Below are 24,802 nucleotides of genomic sequence, written 5' to 3' on the forward strand. Positions count from 1 at the left end.
CAACTCCAATGCAATTTGCCAAGTGAACTGAAGCACTGTTGATAACATTTATACAAAAAACGACATATATTCCATTTTCAACTTACCATTCCACATGCAATGTCCTTAGAAAATGAAACCTTTTGTTGCCAAGGGCATGTTTCCTACAAAAGATAGGACAAAAGGCAAAAATAGAAACTTGTCAAAGTTGTACCATTGATATATTTTTATAGCAAATCCCTCCACTCAGATTATGACCGCCCTTAATGCAATCATATGACTGCTCCATGTCTCACCCCTCTAAGGAAGTCCTTAAGGGTTCCACATTCTATGTATTCAGTAAGCAGGTTTAATCTTCGATCCTTATACAGAACTCCAATAAAGCGCAGCACGTTGGGATGATCCAGAGAACGCATGACCTTGACCTTTTAATAAAACAAACACAATGCAAATTCAGTGACTTGCATGGTGCAATTATTTTATTATGTGCAGATTTTGAAATGTGTATATCTCAATTTAGGGGTCAAACAACCGTTTTTGAGGGAAAAAAAGTAAAATTCTACAAGTTTCAAGAAGTTTCTCAAAACTTAACTGCAAATCCTTACCTGCTTTGTTCTGCAAACAAATAAGTGTGAGGGTCTGGTTAGTATAATCACATGGTAAGATTCACATTTTTTAATTAGAGACACCAATGCTTTTAAGAGTGCAGCAGTCTGCCACATATATATATATATATATATATATATATATATATATATATATATATATATATATATATATATATATATATATATCCCCAGATAAAATGCAGTGCATTGCTGGAAATATATATATATATATATATATATATATATATATATATATATATATATATATCTATATCTCTCTCTATTACCCCAGATAAAACGCAGTGCCATGCTGGAAATGGCGGTAAGCTGAGCTCAAGCTCTGTGTGCGTAGGGAGTACATTACAAGAGCAAAGAGACAGAAATTCTTGAAAGTTTTATCTGCAAAGCACTACTTGAATGTTTCCAAGGAGAAGAAATCTGAATTTTCTTGCAGTTTAAAAAAAAATTGCTGGGTGAAGACTGAAATAGAAAGGCAATTTTTAACAGTGTCATTGTAAAATGGTTTCATAGAAATCATGTTACAGTTACAAAAAAGAAAAAAAAAAAAAAAAGAAAAGAAAATACGTATTTTTCCTTTAAAGTAAACTCCTCCTCCATTCTAGCTATCCAGAATGTAAAAAGTTCCTGCTTATAACTCCTTTTTTCAATTACCTTCAACTTAAAGCGGTAGTATCCCGCTTTTTGGCACTTTAACCTACAGGTAAGCCTATAATAAGGCTTACCTGCAGGTACAAATAATATCTCCTAAACCGGCACGGTTTAGGAGATATTTACAGTGCATGCAGCCGCTCGCGCGAGCGGCGCATGCGCTCTGAAGGTCCGGGGGGACCTTCAATTAACTTGCCGGGAGCTTGCCGGAAAAATCACTCCCGCGCGCATGCGCGGGAGTGACGTCATCGCGGCTCCGGCCAATCATCGCGCCGTAGCTTCTGGCCAATCACCGCGCCGGAGCCGCCGAACCCGGAAGAGACGGCGAGGGATCATGGCAGCGCCCGCAGCGATGTCCGGGGGTCCGTGTCGGGGCTTCGTTCTAAGGTAAGTTACACTTAATGGGCTAGTATGCGATGCATACTAGCTCATTATGCCTTTGTCTTGCAGGTTTTTTTTTTTTTTTTTTTTATGTTTTAGGGTTTACAACCGCTTTAAGGCCTTAAAATAGGACACACGGTCATAAGAGATTATTAGTAGTTGCCATTACCGAAGTCTTCATTGAGAATGCCAGTTCCCTGGTCGTCATTTTGATACTTTGACTTCAAACTAGTCTGAGTTAATCACCTAAAATAGAGAGAAGTAGTTCTCATACTTTTCGGACACTTATTTCCAGCTTGCTTGTTCCCGGACAGTGAATGGAACATATTGAAGTCAAACACAGCCAGGCATCTAACATTCTTAGGAGCTGGTCTGCAATGACAGCACTGACTCTTTTTAGGATAGAGCAACTTTAGGCTCCGATTACACAAAATACTAAGCTCCACCCACCCGCCCAACGCCTGTTCTGTAAAATAAGTGGGAGAGGTGTTCTGTGTTCCTGTTGGCCAATAAGGGAACTTTTAATAAATAAGAGGGCCACTGGGTGGCAGGAGCTAATTGCAGTAAAATAAAAGGGAACAGAAGTGAAGCGCACAACTAGCACAATAAAAACCTAAAGAGAAGCTCCAGTCTCCCCTCAAATACTGTAGCTGCTGAGTTTTAACATAAGGACAGGGATCAAAGGTCCAGCGCTATCCTCACCCAAGCCGATTCTTCAATCTGATTCAGGGGCCGACACCTCATTTAAGGAAATTTGAGCCGTGCTGTGCTTTACAAATGGTCCTGCAGTCTTCTGGAATCTGTGATGTGTCCCAGAAGCAGAGATGTATAGTAACTAAGTAGAACTACTTCACTACTGTACTTAAGTACCGAAAGGCGGTATCTGTACTTTCCTGGAGTAGAATTTTTTTCCCCTACTTCCACTTTTACTTCACTACATTTTTTCGATGATTTCAATACTTCTACTACGATATTTTTTTTTTTTGTGCTGCATAGTTACTCGTTACAATTATAAAAATTACCACTGCCAGAACAGTAGATGGCAGGTTTCATGAAGTTCAAAAAAATGTGTATAATGACATGTGCACAGCCAAAGGAATTGTGATGGTCCTTTAGGTTAATTATTTGAAATAATAAAAAACAATATGATGTTCAAACTTTTGACTTCTTTCTTTAAAAACTACATAACAGTACTTGGACTTTTACTTTCAGTACTTGAGTAGCAAAATTAAAAAAAAAAACTACTTGCAATACTTAAGTACAAAAAATGTTGAATACTTTAGTACTTCTACTCAAGTCACTTTTTGATAGAGCACTTCCATTTCTACTCAAGTCACTTTTTGATAGAGCACTTGTACTTTTACTCAAGTATGGGTTTAGAGTACTTTATACAAGTGTGCCCAGAAGGCTGCAGAGGAAGAAGGGGGGACCTGTCAAATCCAGGGGGAGGGGGAGGCAAACAAGTGGAACCTCCCCTTTTGGGTGACATTCTTCTTTAATTATTAAACAGTGTTGTCAGCCCTGCCTCGTTTTCTTATAAATACAAAAGAAAAAACAAAAAAACCCAACAAAACAAACAAACAAAAAAAACCTCACCTTCTCATTTCCATAACACAAGGGGAGCAATTTGTAGTCCATTATAGAAAAATTAGAGCATTATTAAACCCAAAAGCAAATGTTTCATTATATTCCAAAAGGAAAAAACGGTTTGCTGTAAGGGCCAGTTCACACCAGAACAAGGTGCAGGAAACCCAAGCTCTTTGCACGTTTCAGGCACCACGTTCAAAATACAGTACATTCTGCTGCAGGTGTCAAAGTTAATGTCATCTGACACGCAGGTTGCAAACACAGTGCGTTTGCCTGCATCGGATCACATTGCATTCGTTTATCTCAATTTAATGCAGAAATGGCAGATAAAATGGCACACAATCATTAAAGTATACTGTTCGCCACCTATGTTTGTTTTGCATTAAGTCTGTTCATAGAAATGAGACCTCATTTAGATTTGCAGTTGGGGGGGGGGGGGGGGGTTTCAAAAATGTGCAGTTGAGCTGCCTTTTTTGCTGCTCACCAAATGCCCCCCCTTAAGCTGCAATAGGCAGCAGACAGGGATGTTTACATGGCCCGGCTGTGATGTTTAGTTTTGGGCCTCCAACGAAGTTGACCCAACTTTTAGCGCTCAGCAGGTGGTAAGCCTGACAAACACTACACAGTAAAGTCAAACGCCCCGAAACTGCGTGCAATGCACACTGTTGCAGCTCACTTGCCAACAAAAATTGGGTTAAAAACAGGGTGACAAGAAGTCACATTGCTTCTTTGCAACCCTAAATCTATTTAGCCCTGTAAGAAAAAAAAAAAAAAACACATTTCACAGTCCTTGGAGATGAGGAGTTGTCCCATTGCTTCTTCACCACCTTCCAGTAGCCTCTGCAGCTCGATCTGAACATAGATCAGGTTTCAGAGGCAAGAGAGATTTAAGCCTGGTACCCAATACTGTCAGTCTTGGTTGAAGACGCTGCACTAATGATCCAACATTAGTGCCGTGATCTCCCCCGCTGAGCTGTTGTTTTCTGACAGGGGCAATGCCCCCCGCCAGAATTGCCAATCTGTCATTGGTGGAGATCCCTGATCGGGAGTTGGTTGACTGCCAGTTTTCCAGCATGCACGTCCGACAGAAGCCAGCCGAGCGGCTGACCTCTGTCAGACAAACCAACATACACATGGGCCGAATGTTTGACGTTTTATTTTTTCAACCAGCTGATGTCTCCCGGCATTCGGCCCATGTGTACCTGGCTTTAGACGCAGGTCTAAATCTACCCCAATTGTCACAAGAGAGGTGGCACAGCCACTACAGAAGCTCAAGAAGACTCAAGTGATGATAGCATTACTCCAAAGGTTTAAATCATATCTCCAGGGAAAACAAAATATCTCCCTTAAAGTAGGGTTGCCGCTGTTCACACCGTATATTTGCTGTGGTGTACATAATAAAGGCAGCTCAATGGACATGGTGTCAACAAGCCCTTGCACCTTGTATGCTCAAGCAGGTCAATGGCATAACCGCTTATCAAGGGTAATCAAATAAAAAGATTGTGACAACAGAATAAAGTAATATTTACAGTTGCTTTATCTAAAAGCCTTGGGAACACGCTGTTCAAAGTAACTGCCATTTAAAGGGAAATGTTATAGTATTTTTAATGAAGGCACACTTGAGTTATTATTGCAGGGTTTACCTTTAAGAACTCAAGACAGTTCAAAGAACCCCCAGAACTAAAAGGTAATTCTTTTTTTACCTTTTTTGGATAGACTAAAGCCTAGTATACACAATCAGAAAATCAGACGAAAAATACCGCTTTCGAATCGATCGTACGATAATCAGATTGTTCGTACACAGCTTTTGAGAGCCAAACAGGACAGTCCATATGAAATTCAAAAAGGGACAAACACGAAAATTTTAGTTTTTTTGATTTTCAATTATTCAGTACAGTTTCTTCCAAAAAAGGAAGAGCAAGACCATGCATGCTCTGAAACTTCCGAAGTTGTATTCTGTTAATCGAAAACTTTCCTAAGTTGAGTAATCTTTTCATTTTTGATAGACTAGCATGCAAAAAAAAATAAAAATAAAATGGACAATCATTCATCTGATATTCTCATTGGGTGTATGAGGCTTAAGCAAGGGTTAGAACTCCTGGCAGTTGTTTTTGCCATCTGTATTCCATTGGGATAATTTTCTTCACATCCTGTCCCATAGCCAAAACAAAAAGTGAGAGGAAATCCCTCCACAGTGAGAGAATCCCTGTATGTCACCAGAACTGTGTCCACAAGATTCCCTCTCCCTCTCCCTCTTTGACCACCCAAAATTTTGAGGTTTTCCTTTACTTTCACTCTCTGTGAGAACAGTAAACAAACAGGCCAGATAGAGAGGAACAATCTCTCTAATCGGAATACAACTTAATTAAAAGCTGACAGGTGTTCTAATCCCTCCCACTTCAAACTAAAAAAAATAAAAGCTGTGCCATTAGTTATACTTTAAGTAATCATTCAGTGGCATCCCCTTACAGTCATTTTTCCTGTTCTAAAAATTGGATTTTTGACTTACCGTAAAATCCATTTCTGATCTTCAAAACCATTGGGTTATACTACCCCCTACAGGAGTAGGACACTAGGTGGAAAAATAATCTGGCTACGACTATGGGCAGTCCTAGGGGTTATACCTCCTCTCCCTGTTATAGGTACTCAGTTTTGTTACAAGCAGTGTGAGAAGAATTACAACTCCACAGAGGGGTAGGTGCTGTGCCCATCAATGATCATCAGAGAAATGTATGTTACGGTTAGTCAAAAATCCCATTTTCTCTTTCGTTCATTGACAGCCACAGCTCCTGATCTTCATAACCATTGGGACGTCCCAAAGCAGTGTTAACCGGTTGCCGACCGCCGCACGACTATATACTGCGGTGGTCAGCCCCGGCCAGGCAGAGTGACGTATGGGTACGTCACTCGCCTGTCACTGACTTGAGAGCCAATTGCGGGCGGGCGCGCGCCCGCCGCGGCTCGTTCACTGACAAGTCAGTGCGTGTGACCGGCGGACCCGATGTCCGCCGGTCACACTACGATCGCTCCGGTGAAGGGAGAAAGGTGGAGCGGCTTATGCGATAACTTTTGCGCAAACCAATCAAAATACGCTTTTTACGATTTTTTTTACCAAACATATGTAGCATAAAACAAATTGGCCGAAAATGTTAAAAAATTTAGATTTTTACATTTTTTTTTGGGGAATTTCATATAAAAAAAAATGTGAAAAATATTGTTATTTTTGCAAAATTTACGCTCTTTTTTTGTTTATAGCGCATGATCAAAAAATCGCACAGGTGATCAAATACCAGCAAAAGAAAGCTCTGTTTGTGGGAAAAAAAGGACGTCAAATTCGTTTAGGTACAATGTCGCACGACCGCGCAATTGTCCGTTAAAGTCACGCAGTAAAAAAAAAAAAAAAAAAATCGCAAAAAACCCCCTGGTCTTTTAGCAGCCAAATCCTCCGGGGCTTAAGTGGTTAAACATGAGGGGTGGGAACAGCAAAAAGATTCCTCAGGCTAAACAGTAGCCAACCAGGCAACAGGAGCTCAACCAAGACAACTGGAGCCCACCTGAAAAAAACAATACACCTTAAAACAGGATCAAGTTTTCTAAACAGCAGCCTGCAAAACCTTGCGGCCAAAAGAAGCATCCGCAGATGCCAACACATCCCCGTTATAGAACTTTTTGAAAGTGTGCACGATAACCAGGTAGCTGCCTTGCAAACCTGCGTCACTGACGCCTGATGACAGAAGGCCCAGAAGGCATTAAGTGCCAGAGTAGAGTGCACCGTGACAGGGAAAGGAGGAACCTGACTCTCGATGGAAAAGACCTGAATTTACCATCTGTCTGATCCATCTGGAAATGGTCGCAGAGGAAGCGGACAACCCTTTCCGAGGCCCATCCGCGAACATAAATAGTGAGTCTGACTTCCAAAAAGACTCCCTAGCTGCCAGGTACACCCCTAATTGCATGGACCACATCCAAGGCATGTAAGGCAATATCATTTGGATGTTTCGAACTGGGACACAGGGGAGTCAGTCAACACAATGTCTTGATTCAAATAAATGAAAACCAGAGAAAACCTTTGGGAGGAACGATGGACGGGGCGATGAACCACCTTATCTCTGTGAATCACCAAGTAGGGTGAACGACAGGATAACGCCGCCAGTTCCTACACCCTGTACGCAGAGGTAATGGCCACCTTTTGTGACAGCGTAAGCAAGAGAATCTCCCAAAGATTCTGAAAGGGAGGCTCCAGGAGGACCGAAAGCACCAAATTGAGGTCCCAAGGCGACAACGGAGACCGCACTGGAGGAACCAAATGTCAGACACCCTGAAGAAAGGTACGCACCAGGGAAGAAGGAAGAAGATTGCCAAAGCCAACACCTGGCCCTTGATGGTACTTAAGGCCAATTTCTGTTCAACCCCCAGTTGAAGGAAGGTCAAGATCCAAGCCACCGCAAGAGACTCACACCACGCAATGTACGTCTTCCACGTACGATGGTAGATCTTCCTAGAAGTAGATTTCCTATCTTTTAACAGCGTTGGAATCACTGAATCAGATAAACATCAGATAAACATCAGCACCTGGCGTTCAACAGCCAAGCCGTCAAAGCCAGCAACTATAAAGCAGGATGGAAGATTGGTCCTTGGAACAGCAGATCCTTCCTGAGAGGAAGCTTCCAAGGAACATCGGTGACCAGCCGCACCAGATCGGCTATCAAGCCCGTCGAGGACAGTCCGGAGCCACTAAGATGACCAGAATGCCTTCTGCCTCCATCCTACTTAGAAGTTGTGGCAGAAGCTTGAGAGAAAGGAAGGCGTTAAAATCAGGCAATACTGACCCCACAGGGCCTCCAGCACGTCTGTGGCATCCGCCAGAGGATCCCATGACCAATCCACAAACCTCTGCACCTTTCTGTTGAGCCGAGACGCCAACAGATTAACCTCTAGGATGCTCCACTGGAGACACAACTGATGAAACATCTCCGGATGAAGGAACCACTCCCCTTGCTGACTGAGGTAATCCGCCTGACAGTTTTCCACACCAGGAATGTATACGGCGAAGAGGGCTGGAGTGAACCATTCTGCCCACCTTAGAATTCCGGCTACCTCCAGAGCCGCCAGGACACTTTTTGTGCCCCCTTGGTGATTGACATGAGCCACGGCCAAGGCCTTGTCCGATTGAATGCGCACTGGACATTCCTGAAGACGATCCGTCCAATGGTCTAGGCACAGTCTTGATTGTTCGGAGTTCCAAGACATTGATCGGTAGTCTGGACTCTTCCAGTGTCCAGATTCTTATGAACAGAATTTTTGCAGAGGACGCCTTCCCAGCCCACCATATCAAGGACTCCCTTGTTCCCCGGCTCAGCTGGATCTGATTGTCCAGAGACTGCGGAGTCTTTTCCCATTTGGCCAAAATCTCCCTTTGCAGGGACGTCGTATGGAACTGTGCAAATGGAACCGCCTCGAAGGTAGACACAGCCCAGCGCCCACCGCCCACATGCAAATCCAGGGGGATGACCATCTGCCGGACAACAGGAGATGAAGCGCAGCCTGCAATTTTTGGGGTTTGTTCAGAGGAAGGAGCACTCTGGTTAAGGCCGAGTCCAGAGTCAGACAAAGATAGTCCAGCTTTGTAGATGGAACCAGAGCAGACTTCTGAAAATCCAGAATCCAGCCAAACTCCCTCAGAGTTCGTATGGTGATTTCCAGGTTTTCCACCAGAGCAGTAGGGGACTCCGCTCGCAAAAGGTCTTCCAAGTAGCCCGTTACGCCAATGGGGGATTGCAGTAACAATGCTAGCACCGGGGCTAACACTTTTGTGAAGACCCGAGGAGCAGAGGCGAGACCAAAAGGTTCAGGGGGATCCCCTGAAGAAGCCACGTGACCGGAAGTGGCGTAACGCGTAGGGCAGTATACCAGAAGTGACGTTGGAAGCGGAGAGACAGTCCGCAGCAAAGCTGTACTCGTTTATATGCTTTTAAACCTTCGTTTTATGTGAGTGCAATATATATTTTCTTTCAATAAATGTTTTTATAGAAATACTACACTATATAAGCACTTTTCTTTGAGATTCGTGGCACATCCAGAGAATATTTACCCCGATCCAGAGGATAGGCTATCACCATCCCCCCGTCTGTGAAGTGGGTGAAAAGAGGGATTGGAAAAGGAGAGCCATATAAATAAAAGGCGCATCCCTTTACAGTTTGAGGTGAGAGGCTAGTACACCCCTAGGGGTCCTAAGGATTTAGAAGCACACCTATTAATTAGGGCTGCAACTAATGATTAATTTGTCTGTCGACTAATCTATCGATTATTTTTACGATTAGTCAACTAATCTAACGTTTATTTTTATTTTATTTTTTTTGCTTAATTGAGTGTTTTTTTGATTAGCTAATTAATCCTGTAATTAATACAGACCACTCAGTAAGCCCCCCTCCCAGTACAGACCCCTCAGTAAGTCCCTTCCCAGTACAGACCCCTCAGTAAGCCCCCCTCCCAGTACAGACCCCTCAGTAAGTCCCTTCCCAGTACAGACCCCTCAGTAAGCCCCCCCTCCCAGTACAGACCCCTCAGTAAGCCCCCCCTCCCAGTACAGACCCCTCAGTAAGCCCCCCCTCCCAGTACAGACCCCTCAGTAAGCCCTTAAATGGAACCTGCTGGCTAACCAAGGCGGTCTGTAATAGAACAAATTACTGGACCTTCCTGACCCAGATTTTTACTACACAGGGTTGCTGTAGATGAAGTGGAGAGGCACTGTTGAGCACCTCAAATGTCTTCAACACAGGGATGCTGTAGTTGTAGTGAAGATGCACTGTCCAGCCTCTGTAAAATGTCACCTACGCAAGGCTGCTGTAGATGTAACGTGTAACCAAAGCACTTTTTAAATGTCACCTACACAGGGCTTCTATAATTGTAGTAGAGAGGCACTATCAAGCACAAATGAAGTGCCATCTACACAGAGCTGCAGTACATTTAGTGGAGCGGCACCATCAAGCACCTAGAAAATGTCACTTCTGCATGACTGCTATAGCTGTAGTAGAGGGGCTTCGCCAAGCATGTGTAAAATGCTACATGACATTGTATGAATATGCTGTTGTATACAGCATGTCTAGTTTGTGGCTGTACCACCATTTGACACACTCAGAAGAAATATAGAAGAATGACAGTTCATACTGAAGACATTTTTAGGTTTTGTGGCAATCTTTCTGCATTTTGTAAAAATATGGCTAAGCTTTAATTATGTCACAAGTTATGACAATGTTTCATTTCAGTAAGTAAAAAAAAAAAAAAAAAAAAAAAGAAAAGAAGGGGCATTTTACTAACTTTTGCACCAGCAGAGCATTGCACCACATCACTGCCTCAGTGTGCAGAGCGTCGCTCGCCTCCGGGATGTAATGCCGCACATAGCGGCTGACGTAGAAGAGCCGGACACTCTGGACTGGAGCGCAGCGGGGGCCGGGGGCGGGGCAGTGCAGCCTGCAGCGGCCCCAATCAATGCAGCGGCCGGCCGGCAATGCGAGCAGGGGGCGTGTGACGTCACGCGTGACGCGTCGACGCCTTTCACGCACGTCGACGAATTTTTGTAGTCGACTACGTCGACGAGTCGTGGCAGCCCTACTATTAATATATATAATGTATAAAACATACACAAATAAATAACATTAAATGGCAGCAATGTATAAAAGCATGATATAGTAACACAGATCACCTAAAAAACTCCATCCACATAAAAACTACTAAAAAGAAACAATAATTGCTAATAAAACAATTAATATTGAGGTCTATGTTTAACCCTTTTGGATGTAAAGAATTCGTAAGGAAGATCCAATGTGTTTCACGTTTAGATAAATCTCTAACCCTATTGGATCCCCTCCACACAGGATCTACACGCTCAATACCCCAAAATTTCAAGTTGGTAGGATCCCGATTGTGATGATGTTTAAAATGAAGTTATACATTATGATCTTTGAACCCTTTCCTGATGTTTGCAATGTGCTCAGATATTCTGATCGCAAGGGCACTTTTGGTCCTACCTATATAGATGAGCCCACAAGGACATTCCATACCATATACGACATGAGTCGTATGGCAAGTGATCAAATCCTTGATATCAAAATGTTCACCATTCGCCGAGGAATAAAATTAAGTATGTCCTCGCAAATGAGTACGCACCTGTTTACAAGACTTGCATCGCCGACATGCATAAAAACCTGTTCTATTATCCCAGAACATAATGGGTTTGGTTGGTGGATCTAAAACTTTACGTACTATTTGGTCCCCAAAAGTGGGTGCTCTCCTGTAAATAAAAGAAGGTACTGATGGTAGATCATTACATAGGATTTTATCCAAACAAAGGACACTCCAATGTTTTTTGATAATTTCCTCAATCTCCTTGTATTGGGAGTTATACTGAGTCAAAAAAATCCACTCATGTTTATGGACTGGTGCCCGCCTATGTTCTACCAAACACGCTTCTTGTGAGCGTGTGGCCACTTCAGATATATCTCTATCCAATACATGACCATCATACCCCTTTTCCAGAAAGCGCTGTCTAATAACCAAAGATTGGGTCCTGAAGTCTGTATCCGTGGTGCAATTTCTCCTCACCCGCAGGAGTTGCCCCTTAGGGATATTTTGCAACCAACGATGATGATGACCACTCTGAATAGGGAGGTAGCCATTGCGATCCGTGGGTTTGAAATACACTTTTGTCTCCAATGCCCCGTTCCGCAACATCACCTCCACATCCAGATAATGTATAGATTCGCGACTCCAATTGAATTCCAATTTAAGGTTGTTGACATTGGAATTCAATGAGTCCGCAAAATCCTTCAACGTATTTTCAGGGCCCTCCCTTACAAAAAATAGTTCGTCTATGTACCTCCTGTACATTTTCAACTCACTCTTACGTGGGGCATAAATGAACCGATCCTCCCATTCCCCCATAAATAGGTTGGCGAGGCTAGGGGCAAACTTGGCTCCGATAGCCACGCCTCGTTTCTGACTATAGAACATGCCATTAAACCAAAAATAATTATGTGCCAAACAAAATTCCAAGGCGTGTCTGAGAAACCTCTTTTGGGGGTCCGGGAGGTCGATTCTCCTACTGAATACCCAATTTAAGGCTAGTAGGGCATCCTCATATTGAATCACCGTGTACAAGGAGGATACATCAGCCGTCACCAAAAATACGTCTTTGTTTGGGGATATCTGGACATCTTTCAAGGCACACAGAAAATCTTTAGTATCTTTCAAATAAGACCTTAAATCAACCACACTTTTTTGCAGAAAGAAGTCCAGATATTCACCCAATCTAGACGTGACTGAATTAATCCCATTCACTATAGGTCTGGCGGGGGGATTCAGAGCATCTTTATGAATTTTGGGTAACGTGTAGATCGTAGGGATCCGATTGAAACTAGGCATAAGATACCTCTTTTCTTTTTCAGAGAGCACTCTCTGATCATACCCGTAAGATACTAGATTCTTTAATATCCTCCGATATTCAGAAGTGGGGTCTCCCTTTAATTCCGCATATGTATCTGTGTCGGATAATAGATCAGACAGCTGCGTAACGTATCACTTTATTTTAAACATCATCACAATCAGGATCCTACCAACTTGAAATTTTGGGGTATTGAGCATGTAGATCCTGTGTGGAGGGGATCCAATAGGGTTAGAGATTTATCTAACGTGAAACACATTGGATCTTCCTTACTAATTCTTTACATCCAAAAGGGTTAAACATAGATCTCGATATTAATTGTTTTATTAGCAATTATTGATTCTTTTTAATAGTTTTTATGTGGACGGAGTTTTTTAGGTGATCTGTGTTACTATATCATGCTTTTATACATTGCTGCCATTTAATGTTATTTATTTGTGTATGTTTTATTGAGATTTTAATATCTTGTACTAAGAAGTGGAATATTGAATGAATATCTATTTTAGGTACTTGTATTTTAAGAATTTCAATCATTTTTAATTGTATATTATGCCATTGCACTTTATTTATCCGCCTCTGGCAGTTATCACTGAGATCGGGGATCGATACAGTGAATATAGACAATAAGGATCTGTTGGTGTATGATCCTCCGATGATCTGATGTCTGAATACCCTTGTAGTCTGAGGAATTGGACGGGGAAGGGCGTATCAGATTGGATAAGTGACGGAGGTGATGCCTAGTCAGGGCAGAAGTAAAACTCATATGGAGATAGATGAGGTATGGGCGGAAGTACGTGGATTGAGATATATTCGCGTCAGCTGTTTAACAATGAACACCGCCCACTCCTCAGTAGTTAAATAGTAGTGACCGTGCCGCGCGTCCATGCCCTCTGTTGAAGTCAGAGCGTGATCACGCGGTTACTAAGGTTACCCAAGTCTGACGCCAGACCCGGAAGTTCGGCCAGCTGGGTACCGAGCGGCGAGCTGTAAGAGCGGGGAACGGCTGCAGGACACAGGTTTTACCTTCCATTCTACGCTTTCATGTTTATGATTTATGTAAGTGCATCACTTGAGGGGTTTGTTTATTTGGGGAAATAAAGCTGAAGTTATACAGTATCACGCTATGTGACCTCATTACTTTTCATGCACTACGATATGTTGATTGGTCCAATGTGAGGAGAGTATCCTACCCAGTGGTCATAAGGCTTTGGAAGCACTTTTGGGGCATTTGCAGTGCAGTCTATCCTTTATCCAGTGTCTAGAGGGGACCGGATGATTCATTGGCTCCCAGTGGATGACGGCATCATTTGGCTTGCATTGATTACCCTTTCGGTGAGTTTATTACCATAGGGTGTGCACGGCAGTGAGGTGGAGGTTCCTTCCTATTTGGTGTTTTAAATACACAACGACTGAGGATCTGCATCGTTTGGAGTGTCACCTTCTATTTGGACTTAGTGCATGAACTTGATTTTACCCACCATAGAGTTTTATATATACATATATATTTATTTCTTCTACATATAGACATATATGTGGTGGTGCACACCCTATGTGATGGTATATGTTTTTTTAGCGCTGCTAGTGTGTCATCTATGGTGAAGCTTTTAAGTGTTTTTTCACCTAGTGGATACACCCTGTTTATGCACCTATAGGTTTGTTCATACCATCTGATATCTTTATAAGCATGCTGGGAGCATCAAAATCCTGGTGCATTAAGTTATGCAGATAGACATTTGTTTCAGATATTGGCGCATTGGTCGTTCTCCATCTGCATCTATTAGTCCCTCAATGTGGGACACCCTTGGGCACTTCTACAGATACCTAAAAAAAGGTATGTGCAGACATCTCCTGCTTCCAGCTTAGCAAGCTTAAAATTACACTAAACTCCATCAATTGCTCTAAAATAATAAGTACACCACGGCTTGCTTTTAAAAGAAGCATACCCAAAACTATTATGGTTTTTCTTCTTCTGGGGATTACAGTAATGCAGTTCGTTCTGTACTCCTGTGACCCTGTTGACTGACCTCACTCAGCTGGTCCAGGCTCTAGTTCAATGCCTGGACCAGCAGCTGGCTCAGCAAGCCACTGGAGACTAAGCCAGCTGCTCCCAACCCCTGCAAAGCCCAGTGCTCCAGTCTGCGCTGGAAGAGCAGTGCAGAGAGCTATTGACTGACCGTCATCGTTTTTTTTCTTTCTGAAGACTGAAAACTGAGCAATTAGCGGTCTTTGATCACTCAGTTCTCAGTCTTAGAAGCTACGGGGAACAGATGCAGCATTGGATTCATGCTGCATTCACTTTGGCAAGTATAAATGTTTTTTTTTTTTAAACCCATACTTCTCTTTTAGAAATATGTTACCCCTGTTTTCAGGCTTCTTTATTGTCCTGTGCACACTCCCTACCCTCCACTGATGCACCGCACAGCTAGTAGAAGGAGCAGTTATTTCTGGTTATATGATCCACTCTAAGCATTCAACAATTCCCATAAAAAATGAATGCGTCTGCACAGAGATGTGTTATCCATCTCAAGACGAACTGAAAAAGGGTGACTGTTCACATACAAAAAGGGGGGCATGGAGATCCAACATAGCCACCCTAGAACAGGAAGTCCTGACAATAGCAGAAAAAAGCTTGCCTTTGAGAAATGAAAGGAATAAAAAGAGAGATAGAAGGTACATTCTACTTATATTTAGACATATTTCATTTATTTTATAAAAAATGTAAGCTTAGGGTCAGTTTAGGCCAAGTAAAATACAAAGCAGGATTCGTTCAGAACAGTAAAATTTCAGCAGTGCTACCAGACACATAAAATGAAATTGAAGAAAATAAAATAAAAGTAAATATACTAAATTTACCTCTGTCAAGAACGTTTTCTGAGTTTGTTCATCAAACTGTATAAGTTCTTTCATAACCATCACTTTCCCAGTGGCTCTGTGTGTGACCTGTAAGCAAAAATGATTTTTTGTATGGCGTTTTAGAGAATAAATCTGTATTAAAGCAGTAGTAAACTGCATTTAAAAAACAAACAAACTGGTCCCCTGCAGTCTCATGTAATAATGTGTTAGTATGTACCACATACTAGCACATTATGACAGACTTGCCTAAAAAAAAAAAAAAACTGATCCCTCCAGTGGCGCGCTGTCACCACTGACAAGGAAGCCATCTTAACCCAGCCTTTCTTCCAGGTTAGCGGGCTCCAGCTGTTTTAATGGCGAAGCCACGCTGGCATCAATTCCACGCATGAGCACAGGAGTCACAGCCACGGCACGCCGTCTATTGAGAACACAGTGCGCATGCACGGCAACGTCATCGCCTTTGACACGTGTATATTTCTCCGAAACAATGCATGTTTAGGAGCTATTTACTGTACCTACTGGAAAGCCTTATTATAGGCTTACCTGTAGGTACAAGATTAAAAGCAGAGTTTACAATCGCATTAAAAGAAAAAAAAAAAAAAAAAAGAAAAATCTAGAAACAACCCACCTTAATGGCTCTTCCAAAAAATCCTTTTCCCAGTTCTTCACCATGTAGCAATTCACATGGCCGGAAGATCTGCTGAGTTGCCCCTGTGCAGCGCAGGGATTCAGAGCGGTATACGGAGCGAGGGTCTTTCGGGGAACACGGCCCTGGAGAACGGGTGTTACTGTTGCTGCGTCTGTACGTGGAGTGAAAAGTCATGGACACGTCAGATGACAAAAAGATAAAGGTTTGTGTGGCTGGATGAGATACAAATCAAAAACTACTGACACAGAAAGACAAAAAAAAAAACAAGGAAAACCACAAATAGTGAATTTCTAGATGAAACGATGCCAAGAGGTATTGTAGGCACGATTATACACCAAAACAATAAGGGCGATTTAAGCTGGCCTTACAAAATGAGCCAAGATCACCTGCATGAGAATGATCAGGCCCTCAGGGTATCCCTTTTTCACATGCATATCCACTGTTCACACATGCTAGGTGAACTTGCCCCTACACAACACATTTGAGTGTTTTTTGTACAGTAAAAGGCAGCCGGTTGGGTGGCTGATCTCTGCATCAGTCCACACTGGTGTTGCAGCACAATGACTGTATAGGCCTCCTCCATCAACATGAAAATGGCTGACATTTAAATCCTCAGGGTATTTCCTTAGCGCTGGTCTTTTGAGGCTCCCTATGTCACATAGAACTGTAGTTGTGTTACACAACCATGCCAATACAGGTTATCTGTTTTGTTCTTTGTATGGCCAGCTTTGGATCACCAGATGTAAGCCAGAAGAGTACAGGCAATATTATAGCACAAGGAGTGCCGATACTAACAACACCGAAGGGTTACCTACTAGAGAGAGAGGGAAGGGTTAATAGATTTTACTAGAGCTAGTAGAAACATATGCAAGAATAAAATTTGTGGTTTTGAAAGTGTAAATGAAGTAAAAACAATTGAACAGTGAGTGTAATCTGACCGGATGGAGCACCGCTTGGTGTTGTTTTCACTGAGGCCCCTTGCATCACGAGGGTGACGAGAAGGAGATTTAGGGGGAGCGCAAGTCACTGGGGAAACCAGTGGGGGGTTGTGCTCTACCAGAAGCTGCAGGGTCCGAGCTGAGCAGGAAAGCAGTTTATCAGCCTGAAGGAAGGGTGTAGGAGGGGGATTATAAAGGAGGAGATGGCAAATTACCAAAAATCACACACATAAATTGAGCCTTCATGCCAACAACATCTAACCAGGATAGGTACCCCCATTCTGGACAAAAAACAATGCAACTCCTGACCTCTGTAGGCGGTAATGAAATAGCAGGAGAGCCATTAATTTCCAAGATGCGATCCCCAGGGTATACCAAGTTCCGTGCCTCAAAGGTTACTCTGCAATTGCATTAAAAGAAAATATATATTCAAATACAGACTGCATAAAAAATAAAAAAATAAATACATTCCCTATTTTTTAATCTTTCTTCCTTAGAAAAAAATACTAAAAATGTATTAGTTGCAAACACTAAAAAGACAAAAAAGTGCCTACTCACTCTGTGACCTGCATGTCCTCCACCGATACAGAGAAGCCTCTATCGCCAGTTGCATTAGGAGGCAGGCGTAAAAGGGTGAGCATGTGAGGCTGCTGTTCCTGAGCAGATTCATTGCAAAGGCCCTCAAAACGTGGCTGCAGAAGAAGCAGCTTTTGGCATGGACCACTATTCACAGAATGAAACATGGAACAGCATTACCTACTATATTAAAAACAATACAAAATATAAAAACATGCACTGTACATCACGTGAGACATTTACTATCTGGTACAAAATTCCCCCCTACAAAACTAGTTAAAAGTTTCCTATAGTAAATGTGATTTAATTGTTTCCAAAAAAAAAGAACCTTAAATTCTAAGTCACACTATACCAGAGTTATTTATTTGGTTAAACATTTCCAGATTGCAGGAACAGATGTATCCTCTTTTTTTAAAATGTTTCCGTTTCCTTTTGTTTACTTGGATGAGAGATATAAAGCACACAAATATATTGCTGCATGCAAGTTCATTGCTTCTCTGCAATCAAAGACTGCTTAAACTGCAGGCTTATTGTGACCATACGCTATACAATCCGATTGTACTCTCTCCTTTAGGGATCATTCTCACAGGTGCCTAAAACATAAGTGTACAGCATTTTCTATACATCTAAACTCAACACTACAGAAATCAATGGAGCATCTACAAATGGAAAGAAAAAGGATGAGACCGCTAGCACGGGGATGCATGGAAACCCTGTTCACCCCCGTGCCAGCAAAACACGGCCCTGCAAGGGGTACGCATGCAAACGCTTTGATGGGCAAAGCCTAATGGTTAATGGGGACAAATCTTCATTTGTTTGTTACCATATCGACAAGAAATTTTACGAAAACATGGAAAATGTTGTTGGTTTCCTATCTGAATGATTGTAATTCTGGTAATGTGGCCCTTAGTCGGGAAAAATCCTTTGTACTGTATTTGTATATTATTGTAAAAGGACTGAAGAATCAAACGTTAAAGTAAAACTAATGGCAAAATTTTCAGAGGGATTAGAATGCATGTTAGTTTTTATTGTGTCTGTGCCCCCGTTAAGGAGATTCACCATCTCTATTTGTCCTGTGTACAGGTATCATTGAAAGTAAAAATAAAAGAAAATCCAAAATATTGGGTTGTCTACAGAAAAGTAATCAAGGGGAAATCTTACATAGTTTGTGAGGCTAAAAAAAGACATCAGTCCATCCAGTTCAACCTATGATGTGTGTGTGTGTTTGCTGTTAACCATACATTGTATACCCCTGTATGTTGTGGTCTTTAAGGTGCCCATCTAATAGTTTTTTGAAACTATCGATGCTCCCTGCTTATACGACTGCCTGTGGAAGAGAATTCCACATCCTTACTGCTCTGACAGTGAAGAACCCCTTACGTATTTTAAGGTTAAACCGTTTTTCCTCTAGTTTTAGTGAGTGGCCACGTGTTTTATTGTATTCCCTTTCTCTAAAAAGTTTGTTCCTTATGCTAGGGTCGCCAGTACAGTATTTGTACATTGATATCATATCCCCCTCATTCGTCTCTTCTCCAGAGAAAATAAGTTCAGTGTTTGTAGTCTTTCCTCATAGCTGATGTCCTCCATTCCCCTAATTATTTTTGTTGCCCTTCTCTGTACTCTTTCCAATTCCAGCACATCCTTCCTGAGGACCGGTGCCCAGAACTGGACAGCATACTCCAGATGTGTTCAAATGGGGGCACTAGTTCTGGTGACCCCTAAGGGAATTCCTTATTTTTCAGGGATTTCCTCCCATTTCCTGTTTGGCTATGAGACAGGAAGTGAAGGTAAATTTCCACAATGGGACACTGATAGCGATTAAAAAAATCTGACAGGGGTTAGAACCCTCCCTTGCGCTACCCACAATGAAATACAAAACATTTTTCCTATAATGATACTTTAAGTTTCTATGCATTGGCATAGCAACTGAATGACAATTTATTGCAGTTAAACGAAAAGTCAATGATGGGTACATCGAACGCTTTGTCAAACAAGTGTTTAAAAAAATTTGGCAGTATAAGGTCAGCTTAATTACTTGCTGCCCTTAGGACCTATAAAACATCCTGACTTTTCTCTCTTCAGTTATACCTGACTTCTGGGATCAAAATTCCCCCCTCTCCCCCTTGGCATACGTACAGTTGTTGCCTCATCTTACACCTGATGTGGTAGCCGGCCGCCTGGGTTGCTCTTCTCCGTTCCCGTATACCCTACAGACTTCTGTTGCACTATGTGGCACATTAGGGTCCAATATCACAGTACATTTGAGCCATATCTGCAGACCCTACTGTCCCAGAATGTCACTGTTTCACGTAATCGTCTCACGATGTCTCTTGGGATCTCTTTTGTTTTTCATGCACATTCTAATGTTCTTTTTTCATCTTGATGTTTGGTCATGTATCATTGCTCTTGACGATAGTGTATGCTTTTTCCACTTCAATAAAGAATTTGGAAAAAAAACATTCTAGACTTTTTTTTATTATAAAAATACTTTGGCTCTATTTGTGACCATCCCTCTCACATTGGCAATGAAAGTCCCGCTGCTCTTTAGGATTGTGTCTTGTTGACTTCAAGACTTAACGCACTTGGTAAAAAAATTTTCAGCAGGCAATTGGCTGTCAAAAAAAGTGCTCAATCGTATTTACCACCCACGGTGCTCCCCTTACCCTGGGGGAGCCAGGACCACAGTAAATCTGCCAAAACTTGATAGCAGGAGGAGATCGAGAAACATCCCTTCCCCAATCTGCTCTGCAAGTAATTAAGCTGGAAGCGATGAGGATTTTGTAACTTTCAAGTTCAGAATGGTCACGTCCAAGCTACGGTTGCCAGGGAAGCAGCTAATCAAGCATGATCTCTGCTTGATTAGCTACAGTGGAGGGGGGAGGAGGGGGCAGGGAAGACATTGGGTGTCTTGTTAACCCCCCTTGTGATAGCAAAAAAAGGTTTGAGTAGGGAAGGAGAGAAGCGCCAAGCCACTTCTAGTGCAGTATCGTTTATTTCACAAGTTTTAAATGTACAAGGTAATGAATACACTCACATGGTGTCCAGTAAAAAAGGCTTGTCAAGTCGACAGTGTGAGAATGAGGGAGCCTGGATGTCAGCAGAAAGCGCCGCGTGCTAGCCTCAGCTTCAGCCGCAAGGCAGAAACTCGGGGAGACGCCGGCAGGATCTCTTGGTGTTCAAGTAAATCCAGATCTGTCAAAACTTGGTACCCCTACCACTGTGCTGGCCAATCAAAATGCGTTTTGGAGGCAAGGCCACGCCTCCATCAGCCTTAGCCTTCCGAAACGCATTCTGTTTGGCCAGCACAGTGGTAGGCTGTACCAAGTTTTGACAGCTATGGAATTACTTGAACATGGAGGGATCCTGCCAGTGTCTCTCCGAGTCTCTGCTTCACGGTTGCAGGTAAAGCTGACACGTGGCGCCTGCTGCTGACATCCAGGCTCCCTTTTTCTTACACGGTCAACTTGAAAAGCCTTTTACTGGGTGATATGTGAGTGTATTAATTACCTTGTACATTTGAAACGTGTGAAATAAACAATACTGCACTAGAAGTGGCTTGGCGCTTCTCTCCTCTCCTGCCCCTGCTTTTTGCCTTCATAGTCATCGGGTTTCCAGCCCATCTTGGAAGCAGCCTCGTCACCACTAGCAGCCATATACAAGAGACTTCAAAAGTATATATGACCTCTGAAACTCCTCCTGGCTGGGGCGTAACTACAGGGGTGGCAGAGGTTGCAATTGCAACCGGGCCCCATGCTCCAGGGGGCCTGTGCGGCTCCCTTGTACACCTGGATAGGGGGGCGGTGGGAATAGCATATAAAGAAATCCCTCCTATCTAGTTCACTTGTGTTCTGCTGTCTCTGGGCCCCTGTGTGCTCCCCTGGTTCCCCTCCCCTACTGTGCTCCCTTCCCTCTCCTGCTGGCTACTGCAGGGGATGTGTCAAAATAGAGAACCAGGAAGGGGTTGGTAAATATGTAATTTACCAGCTCCTTCCTTTTCTGAATGGACAGAGTCATAGTCAGTGACATTGTAAAAAAATTAAACAAAATGATGAAAAATAATAAAATGAACATACCAAAAAATAAAAACTACTGACACCAGTGGGTGAACTTCCAGGATCCCAAAGGTCACACTTGCGACAGGACCCTGGCATTCCACCGCCGTGGGGAGTTGCCAAGATGGCAGGAAGGGGGCCCACTGCAGAACTTGTGAAAGGGTCCATAATAAAGAGCCCCGCAACGAGAGTAAAAGGGCCCCAGGATCAGTGGGAAGAGCCCCAGACTTGAAGGGAAGGGCCCCGGCCAGGGGTCCGGGGTGCCCTTTATGGCTTCTTCCACTGGGGCCCTGAAGGTTCTAGTTATGCCTCTGCCTCCTGGGACTATTCTAGATTTACCATCTGAACTGATTTATCACAAACAGCCAGTGACTTCTTGTTCGTCAATCAGTACAATCCCCATATTAATTTAAAGATGGTTAAGAAAAAAAAAAAATCAACACAGAGTATTGCTTTTAGTAAGTTCAGTTTATTGACAGTGCATTCATTCCTTGTTGGATACAATGGGTGAATTGATTCACAAAATCAGTGAACCACAGAGTATCTCATTTCACTTGTTCAAACTGCCAAGGAAAAAGCATCTGATCAATCAAGATTGGCTGGGTTCCTAAACTGAACAATTCTTCATATATCAGGAAATCTGCATGTAGAATGAATGCAGACACACAGCATGTGCTTTTTATACAATTAGCTGTGCTTCATGTGTAGAAATGCAGCAGAGTTTTGTAGTTTACTTTCTCCTAAGCTCAGCTTTAGGCTACATTCACACCTGAGCGTAGCGTTTTCGCGCGTTTTTTACCGCGATTTACAGGCGTTTTTTGTGCAGGCGTTTCTAGATTGAATAGAGACCAATGGAAAACGCCTGTAATCTGCCCAAAAAGAAGCTCATGTACTTTTTTGAGCGTTGGGCGTTTTGCTCACAGCGTCAAAACGCTCAGATGTGAACAGGGGCCATTGAAATGAATAGGATTAGTCTTGTTGGGCGTATTGAGAGCTGATCCTAGAGCAGAAAAACTCCCCAAAAATGCCCCAAAACGCCTACATGTGAACGGAGCCTAATGGAAAGAGTTTGGTAAACAATGTTTATGGTACTTTTGAAAAAAAAAAAAAAAAACAACCACAAAATGTCAATAATTAGATATTTTAGATATTTGAAAAAAAACTTTAAAAAGGCTATTGGCAGTCTATAAAGAGGAGGATATCAAGTGTTCATCATGAGCACATACCGTATACCTGCATTAGTATACATACCAAAACAGATATAATCAAAAGTTCACCAAGCACAAAAAAATAAAAAAAAGGGCAAGTGTTGCGGAAGTTATTAAAATTAGGCTTACCATATTCGCATACTGTATAAATACGTAAAATCAGTATAAAATATATTATTTAAAAAGAAATCATAGAAAAAAAAACAGATACCATACAAGACAAAATCATTAACTCACCAAAAAAGTGCTGTACTGTCCACTAAACTAAATGACTCCCCCTCTTCGATCACTGCTTTGCAGCCAGAGCATAAGAAGCATTCCGGGTGGAACTTGTAGTGGGAGACCACCTGAAAGGGAATGAAGATAAATGCTGAAGACAGACACAACTCCCAGTGTGAGTTACAAAGATACATAGTTAGGTGAGGAGTTGTATAGAGAAACTGTATAGACTGTACATCAATACTGCAAGAAATACGAGCATTAATAAAATTGCAATCCAGCATACCATACAGCAAAATTTCATATCTCCCAGTTTCATATAATGATGCTTATTCTAAAAAGTACAGTAAAGAATACAAGGTTTGTCCAAATTTCCAATTTCACGTTGCATGGGCAATATGTGTGCCTTCAGGACATGCATTAAACACAGGGATATGCAAACTGTGGCCCTCCAGCTGTTTCTAAACTACAACTCCCATCATGCCTCTGGGCATCATGCTTGTGGCTGTCAGAGTCTTGCAATGCATCTTGGGACTTGTAGTTCTGACACAACTGGAGGGCCACAGTTTGCATATCCCTGCACTAAAGTGACATTAGGTAAAGCACCGCACGTGTCCTTCTGATGCTGGCTATTGCTGTTTTTTCTGGTTCAGTTTGCAGGATGAATCAAAAAAATAAATACTATATATATATATATATATATATATATATATATATATATATATATAATAAAAAAAAAATATATATATATATATATATATATATATATATATATATATATATATATATATATATATATATATATATATATATATATATATATATATATATATATATATATATATACATACACACACACACACACACATATATATATATATACACACATACATACACACATTATATAAATATATATATATATATATATATAAAACCAATTTCTCCATCCATGCTATACAGTGTGGATGGACGTATACCCCTGCTGTGCGAATATATTCTGCCAGCTGCTGGCAGAGAACCCAAACAGTGGCTGCATTCAACCTACAATCTTACACACAACTTCTTTGATTTTTCAATAAGGCACCTTTCAATTTTTCACCAAACATAGTCATGATGATCTGACTGAATTATGAACACTGTATTAGCTTGCCTAAGCTGTCATTTTGTATGTGGAAAAAGCCCAACGTGCAGGGTGAAGAGGGCTGTGCTAGGGAATTGATTAGTCAAATTTTCTAGCAAGTTCAAAGGCATACTGCAACTAAAAAAACATTAATGGAAAGCAATAAAAAAAAAAAAAAACAGCAAGAAGGCATTTAAAATACTTGATTTTTCTGTGGTTTTCGCTGCGATTTTTTTTAAGTTGGTGACAGGGTCATCTTTAAAAGGAAAAAACTGTACCTTTATACAACTATCTTTTAATACATTTCCCCCACCTATCCAAGTGCATCCCACTATTATTAGTCCCAGTTCAACAATCCTCACTGTGCAGCCCCACTTGCCTGGCTGTCATTGCTGATCCAATAACATGAGTCGCTGAGCTGGAGACACCATGCAGTTCTGATTTCACCTGCTGCATGCTTTTTTGGGTCACTATCTTCAAGTATTGAAGTCTGATACAATATCTTTATCAGCAGGAAAATATTA

At 41.9% G+C, this 24,802-nt stretch overlaps 1 protein-coding gene across 1 annotated transcript in view; it reads right to left on the bottom strand.

Annotated features, from left to right (window-relative positions):
• Positions 1-24,802, bottom strand: part of LIMK2 (LIM domain kinase 2) — a 50,756-nt gene that overhangs the window by 15,753 nt on the left and 10,201 nt on the right. Inside the window, exons 3-10 of the mRNA XM_082243521.1 lie at positions 23,177-23,286; positions 17,662-17,826; positions 17,413-17,503; positions 17,104-17,267; positions 16,145-16,316; positions 15,517-15,603; positions 276-404; positions 87-143 (exon numbers count right to left, since the gene is read on the bottom strand). Of these exons, the coding sequence (XP_082099647.1) occupies positions 87-143; positions 276-404; positions 15,517-15,603; positions 16,145-16,316; positions 17,104-17,267; positions 17,413-17,503; positions 17,662-17,826; positions 23,177-23,286 (975 nt within the window). The remainder of the gene's footprint in view (positions 1-86; positions 144-275; positions 405-15,516; positions 15,604-16,144; positions 16,317-17,103; positions 17,268-17,412; positions 17,504-17,661; positions 17,827-23,176; positions 23,287-24,802) is intronic.

The sequence above is a fragment of the Pelophylax lessonae genome, assembly GCF_965119305.1.
Source record: "Pelophylax lessonae genome assembly, chromosome: 1".
Classification (NCBI taxonomy): Eukaryota; Metazoa; Chordata; class Amphibia; order Anura; family Ranidae; genus Pelophylax; species Pelophylax lessonae.